Source organism: Podarcis liolepis, assembly GCF_965112155.1.
Source record: "Podarcis liolepis genome assembly, chromosome: 9".
In the NCBI taxonomy this organism is placed as follows: Eukaryota; Metazoa; Chordata; class Lepidosauria; order Squamata; family Lacertidae; genus Podarcis; species Podarcis liolepis.
Genome location: NC_139564.1, coordinates 35,584,697 through 35,603,547, shown reverse-complemented (window position 1 = coordinate 35,603,547; position 18,851 = coordinate 35,584,697). Strand labels below are relative to the sequence as shown.

General features: G+C 40.5%; 1 protein-coding gene and 1 long non-coding RNA gene across 3 annotated transcripts in view; one reads left to right on the top strand and one right to left on the bottom strand.

Annotated features, from left to right (window-relative positions):
- Positions 1-1,328: 1,328 nt before the first annotated feature.
- On the bottom strand, positions 1,329-8,135 carry LOC310714664. Its single transcript, XR_014529942.1, has 2 exons — positions 5,768-8,135; positions 1,329-5,510 (listed from the first exon to the last, which is right to left on the bottom strand). It is a non-coding gene; the product is annotated as an uncharacterized lncRNA (long non-coding RNA).
- The window catches only part of CLGN (calmegin), a 24,314-nt gene continuing 13,080 nt past the window's right edge, over positions 7,618-18,851 (top strand). Inside the window, exons 1-7 of one of the 2 annotated variants that reach the window (XM_083520025.1) lie at positions 8,306-8,494; positions 9,414-9,453; positions 12,612-12,767; positions 14,736-14,809; positions 16,544-16,602; positions 17,824-17,965; positions 18,366-18,447. In XM_083520025.1, coding sequence (XP_083376151.1) covers positions 8,436-8,494; positions 9,414-9,453; positions 12,612-12,767; positions 14,736-14,809; positions 16,544-16,602; positions 17,824-17,965; positions 18,366-18,447 — 612 coding nt within the window. In that variant the 5' untranslated portion in view covers positions 8,306-8,435. Of the gene's footprint in view, positions 7,741-8,305; positions 8,495-9,413; positions 9,454-12,611; positions 12,768-14,735; positions 14,810-16,543; positions 16,603-17,823; positions 17,966-18,365; positions 18,448-18,851 lie in introns of those variants that run through there. The other variant, XM_083520026.1, reaches the window with a different exon arrangement.

Below are 18,851 nucleotides of genomic sequence, written 5' to 3'. Positions count from 1 at the left end.
AAAACTGCCTTGGTCACTCTAGTTGATTATATTTGTTAGGAAAGAGATGGGGGGGGGGCAAATGTGACCCTCCTCGTTCTCCTTGATCTCTTGACAGCTGTCAATACTGCTGATTATGGTATTCTTCTGGAGCCTTTTAGGAAGATGGAGGTTGGGGGCACTGTGTTTCAGTGGTTCCACTCCTACCTCCAGGGCCATTTCAGGAAAGTCATGGAAGACTACTATTCAGTGTCATGAGATTGTCCTGTCGTGCTCTGCAGGGTTCCATCTTGCACCCTATGCCAATTCACATTTATATGAAGCCTCTGGGAGCTGTCATCAGGTGATTGGAATGAAGTGTCATCAATATGCGGATGACATCCAGTTCTCTCTCTTTGTTTCATCTGAATCTGAAGGCAGTGGTGGGCTGCATTTGGCCAGTAAACTGAAACTGAATCCTGAAAAGACAGATCTCACCTAATCCCTGTTTTTAAAATAGCTGCATTGGTTGCAGGTTCATTTCTGGGCCCAATTCAAGGTGCTCATGTTAGTCTTTAAAGCTCTAAATAACTCAGGCCCCAACTACCCAAAAGGCCTCCTCCTCCTCTCCTGCATACCCTCTCAAGTGTTAACATCAGCAGAAGGGATCCTCTTGATTGTTCTACCACCCTCAGAAACGCAGGTGGCAACAATACAGGGTATTCTCTGTGGCAGCCCCTAAGCTGTGGAACACCCTTGCCACAGAGGTGTACCTGGTATCTTCATTTTGCATTTTTGGTGAATACTGATGACAAGCTTTTTTACCCTGGCTTTTGACACCCGGTATATATGTATATTTGGTCTCAACCTTTTTCTGTGACTGAAAGTTGTTCTAAATTTTCTTTAACATTGTGTTTTAATTGCTGTAACCCACCCTGCAACCTTAGGGTGGGTAATAAATTTACTATGAAAATTAAGATCATTACTGGTAAAACAGCTCTACTGGCCAAGTGTTCCACCAGTGTAGTTGTCATGCCAGCAATGCGCATGGTATTGCACCGGTGCCCTGGTTCTTCTGCCAAATCCTAAAGTTCCTCAGCCAACATAACTCCAGTGTAGGATTGCCCCCTTTGAAGTTTTGTTTTTTTTAAAGTTTGAATACCTTGATGTTTTTATTTCAAATGAAGATTCACTAGAACTTTGGTATTTTCACTGTGGTTGCATACGATATGGCAAAAGACGAAATCATTCACTCTTGTGCCTTGCATCTATGCTGAATCATATGTCCACGACTCAGAAAAGTTTTAAAATAATATGAAAAACGGAAGAAATTCTGTAAACCCCCCCCCCCCACACACACCACAACCAAGTGCCTTTGTAGTCTGCAATGTGTTTAATTCAACTCTGAATATTATTACTCAGGAATAACTTTTTATACAGTAGTGTATAAAACTTAGCATAGTTATCACCTCATAACTGGTCCTTTGTGTGGGATTGGTGGGCAGGATTTTCCAAGGCAACTAACCTAATTTTTTTTTAAAAAACACAGTCGCTTAACACTGAATCAACAAGAGATTAATAAAATATTAAAATCAGATAGCCACAAATCAAGACTAAACAAGACACAGAGCAAAAATAATCAGGAAAATTGTCCATTAAATTTCAGGAGCCTGATCCAACTCCCAGAACAACCTCCCACCCCCCTGCGACCACCAAGTCCACAGATTATGGCAGTGGTGACAAAAGAAAAAGTGGATAGAATAATAGGGCTGGCACCTTGATTGGGATACAAATTCTCCCCTTCCTGGTCATCAAAGGATCATTTGATTAGTAGAGGATGCAGTTACCCCCTTAGCTGTTCTTCACTGATCAGTTAAGAAGGGAGGCTGTGGGCTTGCCTATGTGTGTCCTCTGTATGTGTGTGTGTGTGTGTGTCCCCGTCGTGTGTGTGTGCGCGCGCGCACACATGAGAGTGTCAGATGACCACACTGACTTTGGCCCACCTTCACTGCTGGCATTTGGTCCCCTGAGAGTTGGCCAAGGGTGAATGCAGCCATCCATCAAAAAAAAAAAAGTTAAATACCCCTATAATAAAATTACAGAAGAATAAAACTTCTTTCATCTGATAACAACGTTGGTGCCAGTCAGGTGTCCCTAGGCAGAGGTTCCTACAGCTTGGAGACCTCATTGTACAACAGGGTGTTGTGTTTTCTTGCAAACCGGCTCCCCTGGGCAGTGGCTGTGTGTACCTTCCCGATAACTTTGCATCCAGTACATTCTCACTGTTGGTTTGGGAAGTGGTATACACACAACATTAGCCACAATCCGTATCTGCTCTGTAGTGTTTCTTTTTTAAAAAAAAATGAAATATTGTATTTTGATGTGTTTTCCCCCCAAACCAGTTTCAATTTGAACTGAGAAAAAGAATAAACTGCCTGCATTTTAAATTGGTAAGGAATACACAGCCTGTGCCTTAGGACTTCATAAGCTGTCACCAGCATTTTTCAGACTTCTAGTCTCCTCCTCCCATCTCCAGGAAAAGGCATCCTTGCAGGAGAGTTAGAGGATAGAATATTTTAAACATAGAGCAAGGTACCCCCATTCTCTTGAGCTCATGGGTCCATCTAGCTGCCCTTAAAAAAACTTGATAATGTTCCAGTACTGTCATGCATTTGTGGTTATCATGCCTGACTATCTGGTTATTCATAGTTTAGAAAAGCTTTAAAGAGAAATGGCAGCTCATAAGATTAAAAAAAAAAGTTAAAATACTTCTAACTTTTCTAGTAAGACATACAGTGTTGCTACTGTGTTGAGCTGCAGGAATGTGAGTTTTCTAGAAAATTTTGAACTGGAAATAAGCATTTGAAAATGTTCAGTTTGCACTGGATATAATTCAGTATGTTTATTTTACATGTATCTATTAAGCACAGGTAAAAACTTTGAAACTGCCAAGTTTGCATAATACTGTATTTGCATTTGGCATCCATTCATTGTTTCTAATGAACTTATGAAATGGAAAATTGGCTGTGAAAAAAATAAAGCACAGGGGGTAGAATTTCATTCCACATCCCTGTGAACTGGTACTATCACTTTATAAAATGATAAATTATGATTTTTTAAAATTATTTTAATTGGCAGCTTCAGTATTGGATTATTGCAATGTATCAGGTACTTGCATTTGCTGCAGAAACGGTAGTTAGTGAAAAATGCTGCAGCCTGATTGCTGACAGGAGATGCTACCCGCATATTATACCTTGGCTCAGAAGATATGCCCAGCCTGCCAATTGGCTACCAGATCAAATTCAGGGCTTCACTATTAGTATTTTAAACCCTTAAGAGCTTAGAATCAGCTGCCTAAAAGGAGTGCCTTGCCCCATTATGTGTCACTTCAACAGTTTTGATCTACAGAGCTTGCACTTTTTACAAATGCCGTTATGATAATTGCTCCACATTTGTTAGGAGCTGATCGTTCAGTATGGCAACAGTTATGCTTTGGAATTCCCTGACTGCTAACATTAGGCAGATACCCTGATTAGACTATTATTTATTTATTTAAATGACCCTATCCAGATCTGTATTAAATATTTGATTTCAAATTTTGCTGATTTTTATCTGTGTATTATTTATAATTATTTTATAGTGTTGATATGCAGAACAGATTAGAGATATTTTGATTAAGTGGTTTATAATGTTTCTAAATAAATAAAACAAATTTGCACACTGTGTGTAAGATTAGTTCCAAGCTTTGTTGGAGAGTCACGTTCAGTGCAACAACACGCCTTCCTTTCCCTGCATGGCGAAAGTGTTGTTGTTTTTTAAGAGGAAATCCAAAATGAAAATATTGTAAGCAACTAATGCAAAAGGAACTACTTTATGACATATAATCTGGCACAGCGCAAACAAATGGTCATTAAACACATGGAGTGGAGGCAAGGATGGAGCATGTAAAGCTCTGGAGACCATGAAGCTAACTCTCTGTGGTGTGTAGATGGGGAGATATAGATTCTTGCTATTGAGGTTGCACAAGGACATTCCTTTCTCTACCCACAGTAGCAAGCGAGTAGTTTTTCCATAGCAACTTACTCCATGGTTACACTGTTAGTGCCATATGGATGAGGCTGTTGAATGGAATGATACACTAGCTAAAAATAAGGGAAGGCAATTTTACTGGTGCTCCAAGACCTTATTTCCTCTGAGCTCATTTGGAGTGCATTATTATGCACACCACACTTCTGATGATAAGCTTAAGGCACAGAAATACAGGATTTAGTTTCTCTTGGATGGGAGAGCACTAGAGACATATGGTGTTTTAAAAAAATATTTTATAAAAAAAATACACAAGCAGAAGTTAGGAGAGGCAAATGCGCTCTTTAGGCAGATAGCAGAGCTACTAATACTGCATCAGGTTCCCAAATAAAGCATCTGCATCTTTCATGCATTAGTCAACTTATAAAGCTTGCTCCAAACTGTAGTTGTCTCTTTGGTTCTCCCCAAAATGTACCTCACATCACAAAACCTATAATTTCAAAGAAACATTAAGGTTCTTTTGTTAAAGAACCTTCAGGTGACATTTTAGAGTGAAAAAGCGTATCTCATGATGAACCCATTTGCTATAATAATGACAGTCCAAATTGAAAACAGGAGGAAGTATGCATAGCAGCCTGCAAATTTGATTAAGGCAATTCATGTTAAAATCTTGTGTTTCAAATGCTACATTCTTGTTCTTGGTTTCACAATGCAGGTATAATAATATAACAATGTGAGCTGGTCCACTAAAAGATTTCAAAATCCAGGAGCAAATATTTTTTCCCCCATGGAGCAATTTTAGGTGCCACTAGTTTAATAAATTGGTTTGAATACACTTTTATTTACATTTTGGTATATAACACACACTCATAACAAAACATTTATAGGCATGGGGGTATCAGGAAGCAGTCTTATGTACAGTATGCATGTGGTTCTGATAGATTATCATATGATATTAATTCTATAATATATTCTTACTAATGCCCTTTTGAGTATTGACCACTATTTTATTGAGTTTATTAAAAGAAACTAAGGCTTTGGTTAGAAAAAGTGCAAAGATAGATTAATATTGCAGAATTACTGCAACATATTAAAGCATAAGCCAAAATTGCAATTTATTTCAAACACAAACACAGTCTAATTTATAACTGCAAGAATACAAGCTCCATATTACTTTTTATAGAGGCTATTTCTCCATACAAATATACATTAGAATGTAATTATCTCCGTAATATTGTAAAACGTATTGGGTTTCCTTCTGAAAATCAAGTCTATATTACTATTTTGTTAGCAATATAAACTCTTATATTCTACTTAAAACAGTTCAATACTGTATAATCTCCATTGCAACCATCATTTTTATCATTCTCACATTAACCACCTTGAGTATTGTTTGCATTTGAAAACTCATTTTTATTATATTCATCACAAACAAAGGTACAAAATGGTCATGATTTTCTGCAGTAATACATTTCATACATTGTTTTACATTTGCAGTGAGTCACTTTTCTAAAACAGAATAAGTGCTGAGAGCCAGTGTGGTGTAGTGGTTAAGAGCGGTAGTCACGTAATCTGGGTAACCGGGTTCTTGTCTCCGCTCCTCCACATGCAGCTGCTGGGTGACCTTGGGCCAGTTACACTTCTTTGAAGTCTCTCAGCCCCACTCACCTCACAGAGTGTTTGTTGTGGGGGAGGAAGGGAAAGGAGATTGTTAGCCGCTTTGAGACTCCTGAAGGGGAGTGAAAGGTGGGATATCAAATCCAAACTCTTCTTCTTCTTCTGCTCCTCCAGACTTGTGGCCTTTTGCAGGTGTGTTCTGCAGCATGCCATTAATACAATAACAGTCCATTGGTGGTAGATTTATATTGGATGGTCTACACCTCATTCTGATTTATTTGTTCTGTGATTCTTTGCCAACTTTATAGCATTATTGTTGTCTGGAGAGGCACCCTTGCTCAATACCTTAACAAAAGTGGTGCAAAACAATAACCAGGTTATTTATGGTATGATTTCAGCAGGAAGCTTCAGGGCATGCACTGACTGGAACCAAAGCAGTAAGTCCGCCCCAAATCTTTTGCAGGCAGAAACAGGATGGAAAGCGATATCACTACCCCAATACCATCTTGAGCACAAATAATTAAATAGATACAGAATAAAAGGGACATCTAGAGGGACCTAAAAGTGCAAAGTAAACCATGGGAAAATAAGGCCATCTATGGCTACTAGTTATGATGGCTACATACTGTATTATCTCCAGTAGCAGAGGGGGGATACCTCAGAATGCCTCTGCTGTGAACAACTGTAGAAGATTACTATTGTATTCATGCCCTGCTTATGGATGTATTCCTAAAGATGTATGATTGGTCACTGTTGCAACAGAATGCTGAACTAGATGGGCTGTTGGTCTGTCTGATCCAGTAGGGGTCGTCTTAGGTTTTTGAATTCTTGTTTCTGATTCATAGGTTTCCCAGTTGAAGATCCTTAAGCAATCTCTGCAGACAAAAGGCCTTGTGTTGGTACAGTTCACTTTAAGGTGTGACAACAGGCCACACACATCATTAAAGACCTAAGGCTTGATCAGTGCAAAATAAGCTACTGGTAGGTAACTAGAAACCAATTTCAGTCTTTTGTTCTAATTTATCCCACTAAAAAGAATTAATGCAGACTGCGGCAGCAAGCAAAAACAATGAAATGGCTTTTAGCACATTAAAACACCAAGGCTGCACTCTCAATCCCAGTTACCTGGTAGCAAGTCTCACTGAATTAAATTGGGCTGGCTTTTGAGTATAGATGTGCCACATCCACACCATATATTTAAAGCACATGCTTCCCCCCCCCCCAGAGAATCCTGAGAACTATAATTTCCCCCTCACAAGTCATAATTCACAACACCCTTAACAAAATACAGTTCCCGTGATTCTTTTAGGGAAGCCATGTGCTTTAAATGGCTGTAACACACTACTAGTACATCAGCTTTTATAGGTCAGAATCCATCAGATGCATGAAGTATATACTTACAGTTTAGGGCAGGGAAGGGAAGACAAGAAGCGGAGAGGATATGTAAAAAACAGGTAGGTAATAGTTATATAAAAGCAAAAGACTTACAGTGACAATTGACAAGGATGTGTTAGCAGTACCAGTGTTAACATAGGTAGGCTGACATAACAGATGAACAGTCCACGTATGACATAATATATGTTAGCCTTTAAGGTGTCCCAAAATTCTTTGTTGTTTTGCTACAATAGACATATAATAATAGGCAGATATTAATAGGCATATAATAATAAGCCTCCCTCTGAAAATTGCCTATAGCATGATGCGTTCCCACACTGATCTTTCACTACATTGCACGTGTCAAGAGACACCAGCTCTTTTTAGCAAGAGCTGCGATTGGCACAGAGCAGGCGCTTCATCAGGACCCTTCACTAAGCAAGGGGAATGACGAGAGCCGTGATTGGAGGAGGCCGCACGTGTTGCGTTCTCTAAGCAAAGAGCGGCGAGCTGATCCGCTCTCGGGTTAGCGCTGCCGGGAATGAAACCCTCCGCCGCGATTGGATTCGAACCATCCGAGCGCCTGCTCGCGATTGGTCGCGGTGGCGGCGGCGGCGCGTCGCGCGTCGAAGCACCTGCTTCTTCGATGCCTTCTGGTTCGGGGCGAGCGGCGCATGCGCGCGCGGCAGTTGAGGTGATGCGCTCTGGCAGGCGGCCGGGCTTTTTGCTGGGGAGAGATTCTGACGGGACCGTGCTTCGCGGACGGTAACGGCTGCGTGGCCTTTCCAGGGGGTCGTAGGTGGGGGGCGGGCGCCCTACTCACGGTTCCGCGCGTTGCTGAGGGCCCCGAAGCCGCGAGCGACGGGAGGGCGGGTGCGGGTTTCCTCAGAAAGCCCTTCGCAGAAGCGGCTTCCTCCATCCTTCTCCCCCCCCCCCCATCCCTCCGCCTTCGGGCTCAGCCGTTATTCTGCCGTTGGCGTTTGAAGGTTGCGAGGCTTCGGCGCGAGCCGGCTGCGCTCTCTTTCGCGGGGAGAGAGGTGGGAGGAGGAGGCATCTTTCCGCTCGGCCTCGTCTTGCATCCCCGTCAGCCCCATGGCCGCAGGGCGGTGCGGAGTCGCCCCTTCTCCCGGCGGCAGCACTGCCTCCGTTGGGGACGGGCCCTCAGGGGGGAGACGCAGAGATCAACACCAATTAAGCCTTTGGTAGCCGAGGAGAAGGACGCCCGGGTGGCGGCGGAGGCAGCTGCTTGCTGCTGCTGCTGCTGCAATAGCAGCATCAGCGGAGGCTTCGCAGCCAGGACGACCCGAGGTCTCCATAATTACCTGCCTGAAGCGGGTGAAATTGTTGCTAATTGTAGCTTCAGCGCCTCATTTCTACTTGTTTGTTTGGTATCATCAAGCAGCCAGGAAGTCCTAAACAAATGGTGGATCCTAAACAAATGGTGGCAGCAGGTCCCACAGATGGCAGATCTGCTTTGGGGCACTGGAGAGTTGCACTGTGACGATTTAGCCTGTGGTGGGTCAGTGTTGGTTTGGAGCCAGAATGTTGCATTTTTCTTTGTGTTGGACTGGGACCAGGGTTTAAATGACTCCTCAAGAAGCTCACTCTATGACCTTGGCCCAGTCACACGCTTCTAGCCTAACCTATATATCTCAGAAATATTGTGATGTGTTTTCCTGAGCGCCTTTCTGGAAGGGTAGGAATATATATATATATATATATATATATATATATATATATACATATATACATACACACACACACACACACCCCATATATTTACTGATGATGAACTCTGTTCTTTGGACAGTCTGTTCTTGTGTAGCCAGAGCGTACCTCCCAACTGTCAATATTTTGCAGGAAGAATTCAAGCACATCCCATATTTTTAGGTTGGTGCAATTGAAGCGGATTAAAATGCTGTCACGATACTGCAGCAAATTCACTAAAAAGAAGTTTTTACAGTTAGGAATGTAAAGTGTGAGATGAATGAATTATTTATTGGGAAGATGTGTCAACAGCACCCTGCAAGCAAATTGGGGTGAATGCTCATTGACTTATGACAAACCCTGTAAACAAATAAGAATGAATGCTCAATAAAGACCAAATATAGAGAATACATGTATAAGCTTTGTACAATCAAATTGTGGTGAATAGTGACTAAACAGGTCATCTGGAGGAGCCCAAAGAGCGTCACTTGTACAATGAATTATTGGCAAACTTGGGGAAGCCCCAAGATTTGCAGTAGTACAAAAAGCCTTAAGGAAAATACTTAAGAGAAATCCAAAAATGAGCCCAATGAGGACTGACCATGCTCAATGAGCATGAAATGCTTGCTGACCATAGAAGAAGGGAAACAGAATATAGTATATGGGAAGAAGGCATGGTTGGCTAGCTGGAATTGTGAACAGGAATGTTCCATGCTGCTTTTTTGTTGCAGGATACACTTTTTATTTATGAAGATCTGGCATACTGATCAGGTATCACTATAGTAGTTATCCTAGGTTTTTGTAAATTTACAGCATAGAGCCACACAAAAATAGCAGTTATGAAAAATATCAGGGGATTCTGAAAACTTGATCTTGGAGTATGAATTTGGGTTTTAATATTGATTAGGACTTTCCCAATGCATTCTGATGCTTGAATTAGACAAAAATCCAAATGGTATTCTCAGGCATGCTAGTCATATATACTACCTCCCGGATCAGAAGCACCATTCTTCTGAATATCAGTCCTGGGTAGGACAGTGGGAGAGGGCCATTGCATGCCTATCCTTGTGGGCTTCCTTTGGTATCAGGTTGGCCACTGTGGGAGACCTAATTGTGTGCAAGATAGGCCTTTTGTCTGATCCAGTGGGGTTCTAGTGAAAAGTGGGTCCAATCCTTTGGGAAACTCACCTGGCAAGCCCCACTGAAAATGAACAGGGAGGCTTCTCTCTTGTCAGTGCCATGTTGGTTTCAGTTAAGTTTTGAGTAAGATTTCCCCCCCCCCCAGTTGATTGCATCCCATTTCTTTCATTTGGCACTTCTGTCATCCTTAATGGAAAGCAAAATCTGACAGTTGAAGTAGTCTCAACTGCCCTCATGCTGGGTTAATCCAGTTCCATTTGCTTGTTATTCTGTTATTGAATTCTTACCCAAGCAATTAAGGGTAATAATATTCAGCACTAGTCCTGCTTGGAGTATAGAATAATGGAATCCTAGAGTTGGAAAGGACCCAAAGGGTCATCTTGTCAAACCCCTACAATGCAGTAATACTGCCCACAGCCATCCCTGGGTGGGTTTGACCCACCAACCTTCTGGTTAACAGCCAGCTGCGGGCTGTAGATTCACTGAAGTTAATGGGCATGACTAACTTAAGTACACTAATTTCCGTGATTCTACTTACTTGAATACCCCCCTAAGTCGTGTTCACCCTGAATTCAGCCCATGCTGGCACCTCCAGTAATAGTAATAATAATAATAATAATAATAATAATAATAATAATAATAGCAGGCCAATGTGGGTGACACATTGAGGAAGGGATGCCTTCTTCAGTGTGAACTGTTGCACACAAAGATATCTTAGGTGGCATTTCTTTAGATGTCCCCATTCTCACAAGTGAGGCCAGTGAATGGTTAGGGGGAGTTCTTTTTTGTGGTGGTGCTTGACTCTTGAATGCCTTGTCCTGGAATGTTTTTTCATCACTGTGCAAATACATACCCTGCTCCCTGCAGGCCTTTGAAAAATGTGACTAAGCTTTTAGCTTTTATTCTGCTGCTTTTGATTTTTCTTCTAATCCCTTGCTGATTTTTATTGTTGGTTTAATTATGTTTTATTTATCTTACTTGATTATTGTTTGCCACCCTGGGAGCAATAATATTGAAGGGTGGAGTATAAAACTTTTTCATAGATACATAAAATCTTCCATGGTTCACAGTAATGCAACTTAAGAGTTCTTCTCCTGAGCTGCTAGACTATTTTTAATGTCTTTGCATATTTTTAGCTTGCAATTGCTAACCAGTTCATCAATCATACATAGATACTTCCAAAGGCTGCTATAAGCCTTGCTTTGCTTCAATCTTCCCAGTTATGTCTTTACCAGACCAAAATTTTGAAGTTTTTTTCTAAAATGCCAGGAAGTAACTATCAAGCAAATCTATTTCTGCCAATGTCTGAATTAAAAGCTACAAAAAGTTATTTATGCATCTAGCTCTTTCTTTGGCTTCTGTGTTTTTGTGCAAGTGATGCATGTCAGTGATTACACTGTTCTGGCATGTATGGGCTGGGCTTGATATGCATTTGTGGCCTATGCGTGTAACGTGGATCTTTGAAGGATACGATTGGTATGCTATGCCCAAAGATAGAGAGCAGATTTTTCCATGCAAAGAAAGACGCAGTATCAGAGAGATTAAAAACCAAAAAAGGAGATGAAGGTGCTCAAATAGAAAGCTAACTGTAGTATATTAGTATGCCGTATGTTGTATCATTTTGATGGATTGCTGTTCCAATAAGTAAGTGAAATAAGCTTGTAAAATGGTCTTGTTTCTGAAGAAGAAATGTAAGCCAATATACTGGGAATGCTACAGCAAACATTGGGCTGGATCCAGTCTAAGAAGGTTGTGTTTGTAGCATAATTCTAATCATGTCTACTCTACTGAATGAGCGTCAAGATCCTTCTTCTTGCTTATAAACCCCTAAACAACTCTAGACTAGTGAGCTGAAAAAAATCCTCCCTTCTACTGCCTAGAGAGGAAATTAAATCCAGTTAGTTTTGCCATGAAATGATAATTATTGGCCAGTGGTAGCATGGAAATGGGCTTTTTCACTGTTGGCCCCAGTTTTTGAACACCTTCCTTGCAGAATACAGGGAGCCCCATCAGTATTGGCATTCTTTGAAGATACACCTGTTTAGAGAAGCATTCTCTTGAACTTGAACTTCTTGGTGTCATCATTGTATTTTAATTGCTCTAATTGTTATGCATTTTAGCTACAGGCAGCTTCCTGTTTGCACAGTGAATGTGTCTCGGGATATCACCTACATTGGTGGGGCATACATAAGCCCGCCCTGTTCCACCTTTTCCAGGGCTGAAAATGGCGTGTATGTCAGTTGCACACATGCCAAACACACACAAACAGGGAGTTGCCTGTAGTTTGTTTACTTGTATCTTTTAATTATAGTTGTTTTTGATGTTTGGATAGAACTGTTTTATTGTGTATTTTAATTATGTGTATATATTTTATAATTGATTTTATACTTTTAATGTGCTTAGAAGCCATTTTGGCATGTAAGCAGTATATTTGTATACATCAAATAATAAGAAGTCCTGTTGAATTCAATGGCTCTTACTCCTACTAAAAGTGTTAGAACTGCAGCCTTAGTTCTGCTGGAATCAGTGTGATTCAAATTATCATTACTAAAGTGCAACTGCCTTAGTCTGTTTTTAACACCAGCTTGTGGCTTTGAATTCTTTTTCTTCCATATTTGCAGTTCTATTCCAGCTGTTATGAGCAAGCTGCCTTCCATTTTACCATTTATATTAATTTCATTTAGTGGATAGTTGACTAGTAGAAATGACAGAATGAATGTCTTTGCAATTTTGTACTCTGGCTTCTCAGATCGTATAAATCTTTTGCCATTTGCATTTCTCTTTTATAGGTAGCCAGGATGCAATTCCAGTGGGATTGGCTGTGCTTCAGTGTCTTGCTGTTAAGTTCAGTAAGTGCAGAATCTGAAGATTCAGAAGTTGAAGTGGAAGGTTTTGACAAGAATTCAGAAGATACTAATGTTGAAAAAGGCAGCTCATCTCTAGAGGTAAGATTCCATCTTAAAGAAGACATTATCATTTTTTGCTTCTTTTGTTGAGAAGCAAAAAAGCTCTTGGTGAGTTTTGGAGATCTGAAATGGAAAACCTGCTCATTCCCACTGATATGAATAGCACCATGTGGGTCGGGCTTGCTGATAAAAGTGATGAAGCTCATAAAGTCATTCCCACTTTTGAGGAAAAGCCACATCAAATCTGTCATTTTTTTGGTACTTGAGCATGAGTTCTGGAGGAAACAAATACAGTATAGCTGCTCATGCATTGCATAATCCATAGTGTGGTGTGGTGCCCTTCACATAGGGGTAGGGGGGGAGCTTTCTCTAGAGACCTCCTCTTTGTTTATACTCTCTCTGGCTCTTAATTTCCAATAGTCATAGTTCATATTATTTATAGTATTCAGAAACTTGGTTATTGTTGGGGTTTGGGGTGTATGTACTGTGGAAACTTGGTTAAGTGATTAAGCTCACCACAGAAAACACGTTTAGCCGAGCTGTCTTGACTAGGCCAACACCAGCATTCACCACTATACATAGACAAACTATTTACAGATGTTACAAGTAGTCTTTTCTCTCTGAGCCCAGAGAGGGTTCTTTGCTTCAAAGTTCTTGCTGTGTTGCAGTCCACAACCAAGTCCATGCAAAGTTATGCAACCAATAGAGTTCTATGAGTTCTGAAGTCTGGCAGTTTTACAGATAAGAGGTCATAAGGTGCATTGTGGGGAATGAGTAATCTCTGCTGACTCATGAGAATTAACCCATTAACTGCATTCCTTAACCATTCTGAGTGAAGAATCCAGAAGCTCATCAATGCATTTGAAGAAAGTTTAAGAAAGTTTAATGTAAAATGTGCTTATATCTATTGTATAATGCTGCCTTGTTTTTAACCACTGATGTGGTCTCCAAAGACAAATAGGAATTGTACTTAAGTGAATGAGCAGACTGCCAGAAGAGGGACAAAACTCTTGGCCCTTTCTCTTGCGCTTCACTGCATTGCTGGGCTATACATGGAGGAAGCCACTTTCTTCCTACCAAGCATAGAAGCCAAGTGAGTTTCTGGCAGAGGCATAGAGCATTTTATCTCTCTTCTGATAGCCCAGGAACTTGCAAGAAACCCACATCTTCTGATGTGGGTTCCTTGCAGGATGTGGATCCTGCTCATCTAGCATAAAAACCCTGCAGACTGGTGGGGAATCCACTCCTTTGATTCCAATCTGTTGTGTTTTCTAGCGTGAAATTTTCTGCCAGTCTGCTTTTTTATTATTCATAAACCTATTTTGGGACGTGGGTGGCGCTGTGGTCTAAACCACTGAGCTCCTGCCAACCTAGTAGTTTGAAAGCATGTCAAAGTGCAAGTAGATAAATAGGTACCGCTCCTGTGGCAAGGTAAACAGCGTTTCCGTGCGCTGCTCTGGTTTCACCAGAAGCAGCTTAGCCATGCTGGCCACATGACCCGGAAAAACTGTCTGCGGACAAACATCGGCTCCCTTGGTCAGTAAAGCAAGATGAGCCCCGCAACCCCAGAGTCATTCGCGACTGGACTTAACTGTCAGGGGTCCTTTACCTTTATTTTTAAGCCCATTTTACAAGCTAAATATAGGTGAGTAAAACAGTTTATTAGGTAGTAACTTTTGGGTGCAAATTTGCAGAATAATTTTTCAGATTGACGTATTATTAGCACACACCTGCTTTTGAAAGACTTAATTCTACAAGCTATTGTACATCAGAAGTTCTGCTTCTGCAGATCAGAATTTAACAACTCTTGGACACTCAAAACCGTCTTGTTTGTTTTGTGCAGCTTATGGGTTTGGCTGATTATAAAAACTCAATCTATAACACATGGATTAGTTATTTTCAATTAATGCAATAAATATAAAAATATTTAATTGATTTAAAACTCAGTGCATTTTACTTGAATGTGACTATTTAGATTTTGAATGTATTTTTATAAATATTTGGTAGGTTGAATACAAGACGCCAGAGCCTACTGGAGAAGTGTATTTTACTGAAACTTTTGATGATGCAGTGCTGTCTGGGTAAGAATATTTCAAAGGAAGCATTAAGTCCATGCAGTATGATTAATTAAAGACAAAAGCTGGAAAGCTTAGCTTGTTGTAATTGGTTGCATATCTGGAGCTGACTGAGGACTCCCAGGTAAGTTCCACCCTCTGTTGTGTGTGCCTGGTCAACTCCCCTGGCAACACCTCCCCAGCTGGGATTGGTTAAATATATGTGGTTAGGCAGGAACATCCAGGTATCCAGCTTGGGGAGGCGAAGTCAGTCTGTAGGGCCAGGGGGCTGCGCGCGACCATGCAAAAAGCGCCCCCCATTTGAAGTGGGGAGCGGTCATTATAAATGTTTGGTAGGTTGAATACAAGTCTGGGTAAGAATATTTCAAAGGAAGCATTAAGTCCATGCAATATGATTAATTAAAGACAAAAGCTGGAAAGCTTAGCTTGTTGTAATTGGTTGCACGTAGGAATACCTATTCAGATTTCATTATTTGGGCTGGTGTTTTAATCTGTTGGGAGGTGATGCTAAATACTACTTATAGAAATATGATAAACATACTTAGTATAGTATGTCATATTTGATTTAAACTGTTAAATGTTATTACTTCCTGAAAAGAGAAATAAATGTTCAATTTTAGTAAATACTTTTACTTAAAGACAAAACTTTTCAAAGAGTAAATTAGGATTGCAGTATTAGTAGATAAATTTATTAAATTGGTAAATCCATTTGCAATCTAATAAAAAAGTGTCCCAAATTGGATTTTAAAAATTAACTATTTTAATCCAAACATTTAAAAATAAGTGGAAAGAGGGAGCCTTCTTAGATGCATTCTATCTTTGCGCAAAATGAGACTGTCCTTCCCCTAGCAGTCTTAAATCTAAAAGAAGTGACATAAAATATGGGAGTTAAGAAGAAAACTAGAAATTCAGTTCTTGAGGTTGCATAGTTACTATAATGACTAGCTTGAATGGAAATAGTTGAGGGAGACGAGAAGCCAAGCTGGTCTCTCAGCTGTGCCAGTTGAATGGGCCCTGCTTTCTCATCTCTCTGCTCCAACCAGATAGAATGGCTGCTAGAGGGAGGTTCGTCCCTCTCTGACATGCTAGTTTTCTTACTTGCAAGCAATCTTTTGCATGAAGGAGCATTCAGAAATGGAATCCTTCCCCAACTGCAGTCTGATACAAAGCTTTTATTGCCTTAGGATCCTATCACCTTATTCTGCTGAATTTGTAAAAAGGTAAAGGTAAAGGTACCCCTGCCCGTACGGGCCAGTCTTGACAGACTCTAGGGTTGTGCGCTCATCTCACTCTATAGGCCGGGAGCCAGTGCTGTCTGCAGACACTTCTGGGTCACGTGGCCAGTGTGACGAAGCTACTCTGGCGAGCCAGAGCCGCACACGGAAATGCCGTTTACCTTCCTGCTAGTAAGCAGTCCCTATTTATCTACTTGCACCCGGGGGTGCTTTCGAACTGCTAGGTTGGCAGGCGCTGGGACCGAGCAGCGGGAGCACACCCCGCCGCGGGGATTCGAACCGCCGACCATACGATCGGCAAGTCCTAGGCGCTGAGGTTTTGCTGAATTTGTAAACCAGGCCTAAAATTTCTTTTATCAAGTGTCAGCTCTACTCAAAATCCCAGTAACACCCTTACTCAAAATTGGCATAATATTTAACTGAAACATTAAATTAATTAACAATTAAGCAAACCCTTTGCACTACAGAAACTTGGTATGATCTGGTCATACTTCTGTCTTAACAGGTGGGTTCTGTCGCAAACCAAAAAAGAGGATACAGATGAAGATACTGCTAAATACGATGGTAAGACTAAAGCTTTCTGTTTTGATACTTGAGTGACTGGTATAAATTCTCTTCAATTTTCTCATTTCTGCTTTCACAGTTTTCTATTTTTAGTAAATATATTATCTTTTCCATTTAATATTTCAAACTAGCAGACTGAAAAAGTGCACAGATGCTTTTCACTATAACTCATTTCATGTAGCAATTAGCATCTATATATTTTTAGATGACACTTTTGACCAGAAGCACAAACATTTTTTTCCCATTGCTGTAAGCTAGAGATGGGAAACCTAGGGCCCTTCAGATGTTGTCAGACTCCAGTCAGTATAGTCTGTGATGGGGGATTGTGGGTGTTGTAGTCCAACAGTATTTAGAGGGCCACAAGTTCCTCACTCCTGATCTAAGCATTAGAACATAGAACACATAGTGACATTTTAGGTGTACATTAATCTTACCTCAATATTAACATAGCTCATATGACAGACAAGGGCTTAGATTGAAAACAAAAAAGTAGATAGTTTTTCTACTGGTAGCTTAATAAATGTTTTGCAAGACTACACAAGAATGATGCTACAGAAAAAATATGCATGCCATCCTTTGAAAAGTAATCGGTTAGTAGCATGAAGGCTGTCAAAACTGTGTGTCTAGATGCTAGCAAGTGGAAGAAAGGATTAGGAATTCCTAAAATAACCATAATCCTCATTTCCTCTTCTTCTTTTAATGACTTTGAGCAATCAAAAAATATGGAGCATTCATCATGGTGAATCAGTTGCCATGGTTTGAGTTACTATCATAGTTCCAAACTGTATATTTATTTCCTTTTAGTAAGAGCTTTTAATGATAGATAATGATGTAGGGAAGGGATAGTAATGGTGGTTGACTGTGTAATGGAAAGAAATATAGGAATCACCTTATATTGAATCAGATCATTGGTCCAACTAGCTCAGTATTATCTATGCTAAGAGTTTAAGACAAGAGTCTTTTCGAGCCCTACTTGGAGGTGCCAGGGGATGAACCTAGTATCTCATATGCAAAGCATGTGCTCTTTCATTGAACTGTTCCCTCAGATATTCCAGTGCAGTTTGTGGACAGTTAATCCCAGGCCTATGTTTTTCTAATAATCCACGCTACAGAGCACTAAATATATCTAGTAAGAATGAGTTGGACTAAATTCATAGGAATACCTTGTACCACACCATAATTGTGGTTTTGTTTGTACTTCTCTTGCTGTATTTCTTTTAGGAAGATGGGAAATAGAACCTTTAAAGGAAAATACAGTGCCTGGTGACAGAGGACTGGTGCTGAAATCAGTAGCAAAGCATCATGCGATATCGGCTATGCTAACACAGCCATTTATTTTTGATAGTAAACCACTGATTATTCAGTAAGTATATCCATACTTTCATGGTTTGCAAAGTGATTTTTTTTAAAAAAAAATCAGGATTCTGATTTGTAGAAAAAGGGAATGGGAAATCTGTGCCCCTCCAGAGGTTGCCTTTCCAACTCCTATCAAACCCAGCCAGCATGGTCAGTGGTTGGGGACGATAAGAGTTGTAATCCAACAACATCTGGAAGTCCATGGGTTCCCAGTTCCTAGTATTTAAGCATAATAGCAATTGTTTCTCAAATTTTCAAAACTAAAATTACTCAGCCATAGGAACAACTGGGGAGGAGCAACTAAGAATTTTGCACACAGTGGCTGAAGTATCTGAAAGCTAGTAGCTAAGTGAACTTTTAATTAGTACTTGTCTCCAGAAGACTATTCTTGTGTTTCTGTTGTGCAGGTATGAAGTGAATTTTCAAGATGGCATTGATTGTGGTGGTGCATATGTTAAACTTCTTTCCAAAAGTGATGACTTGAATCTGGTATGTAGTAATTGGGAGAGAGAGGTATGATCAGACATGTTTCAGTGTTGGGAAGGAGAGTGCCTAAATCTTTGGGTTCTTATACCAGCTGTTGCTTGGATATGTCCCAATATTTATAAGGAAACAGGTGACACCTGTACCTAGTCCCAGATTATCTGTCTGAGAAAAAAGTTATGTTCATGTAAAAAAAACCTGACAGCAAGGCAGCAAGTGACTGTTCAGCAGTGGAGAAAACTCTCACAAGAAGTGTTGGACTCTCCTTCCTTGGAGATTTTAAGCAGCAGTTGGATGGCCATCTCATGTATGATCTAGTTGAGATTCCTGCATTGCAGGGAGTTGGACATAGATGACCCTCGGGGTCCCTTCCAACTATACAATTGTATGTCTATGATTTCCTAAGGTAT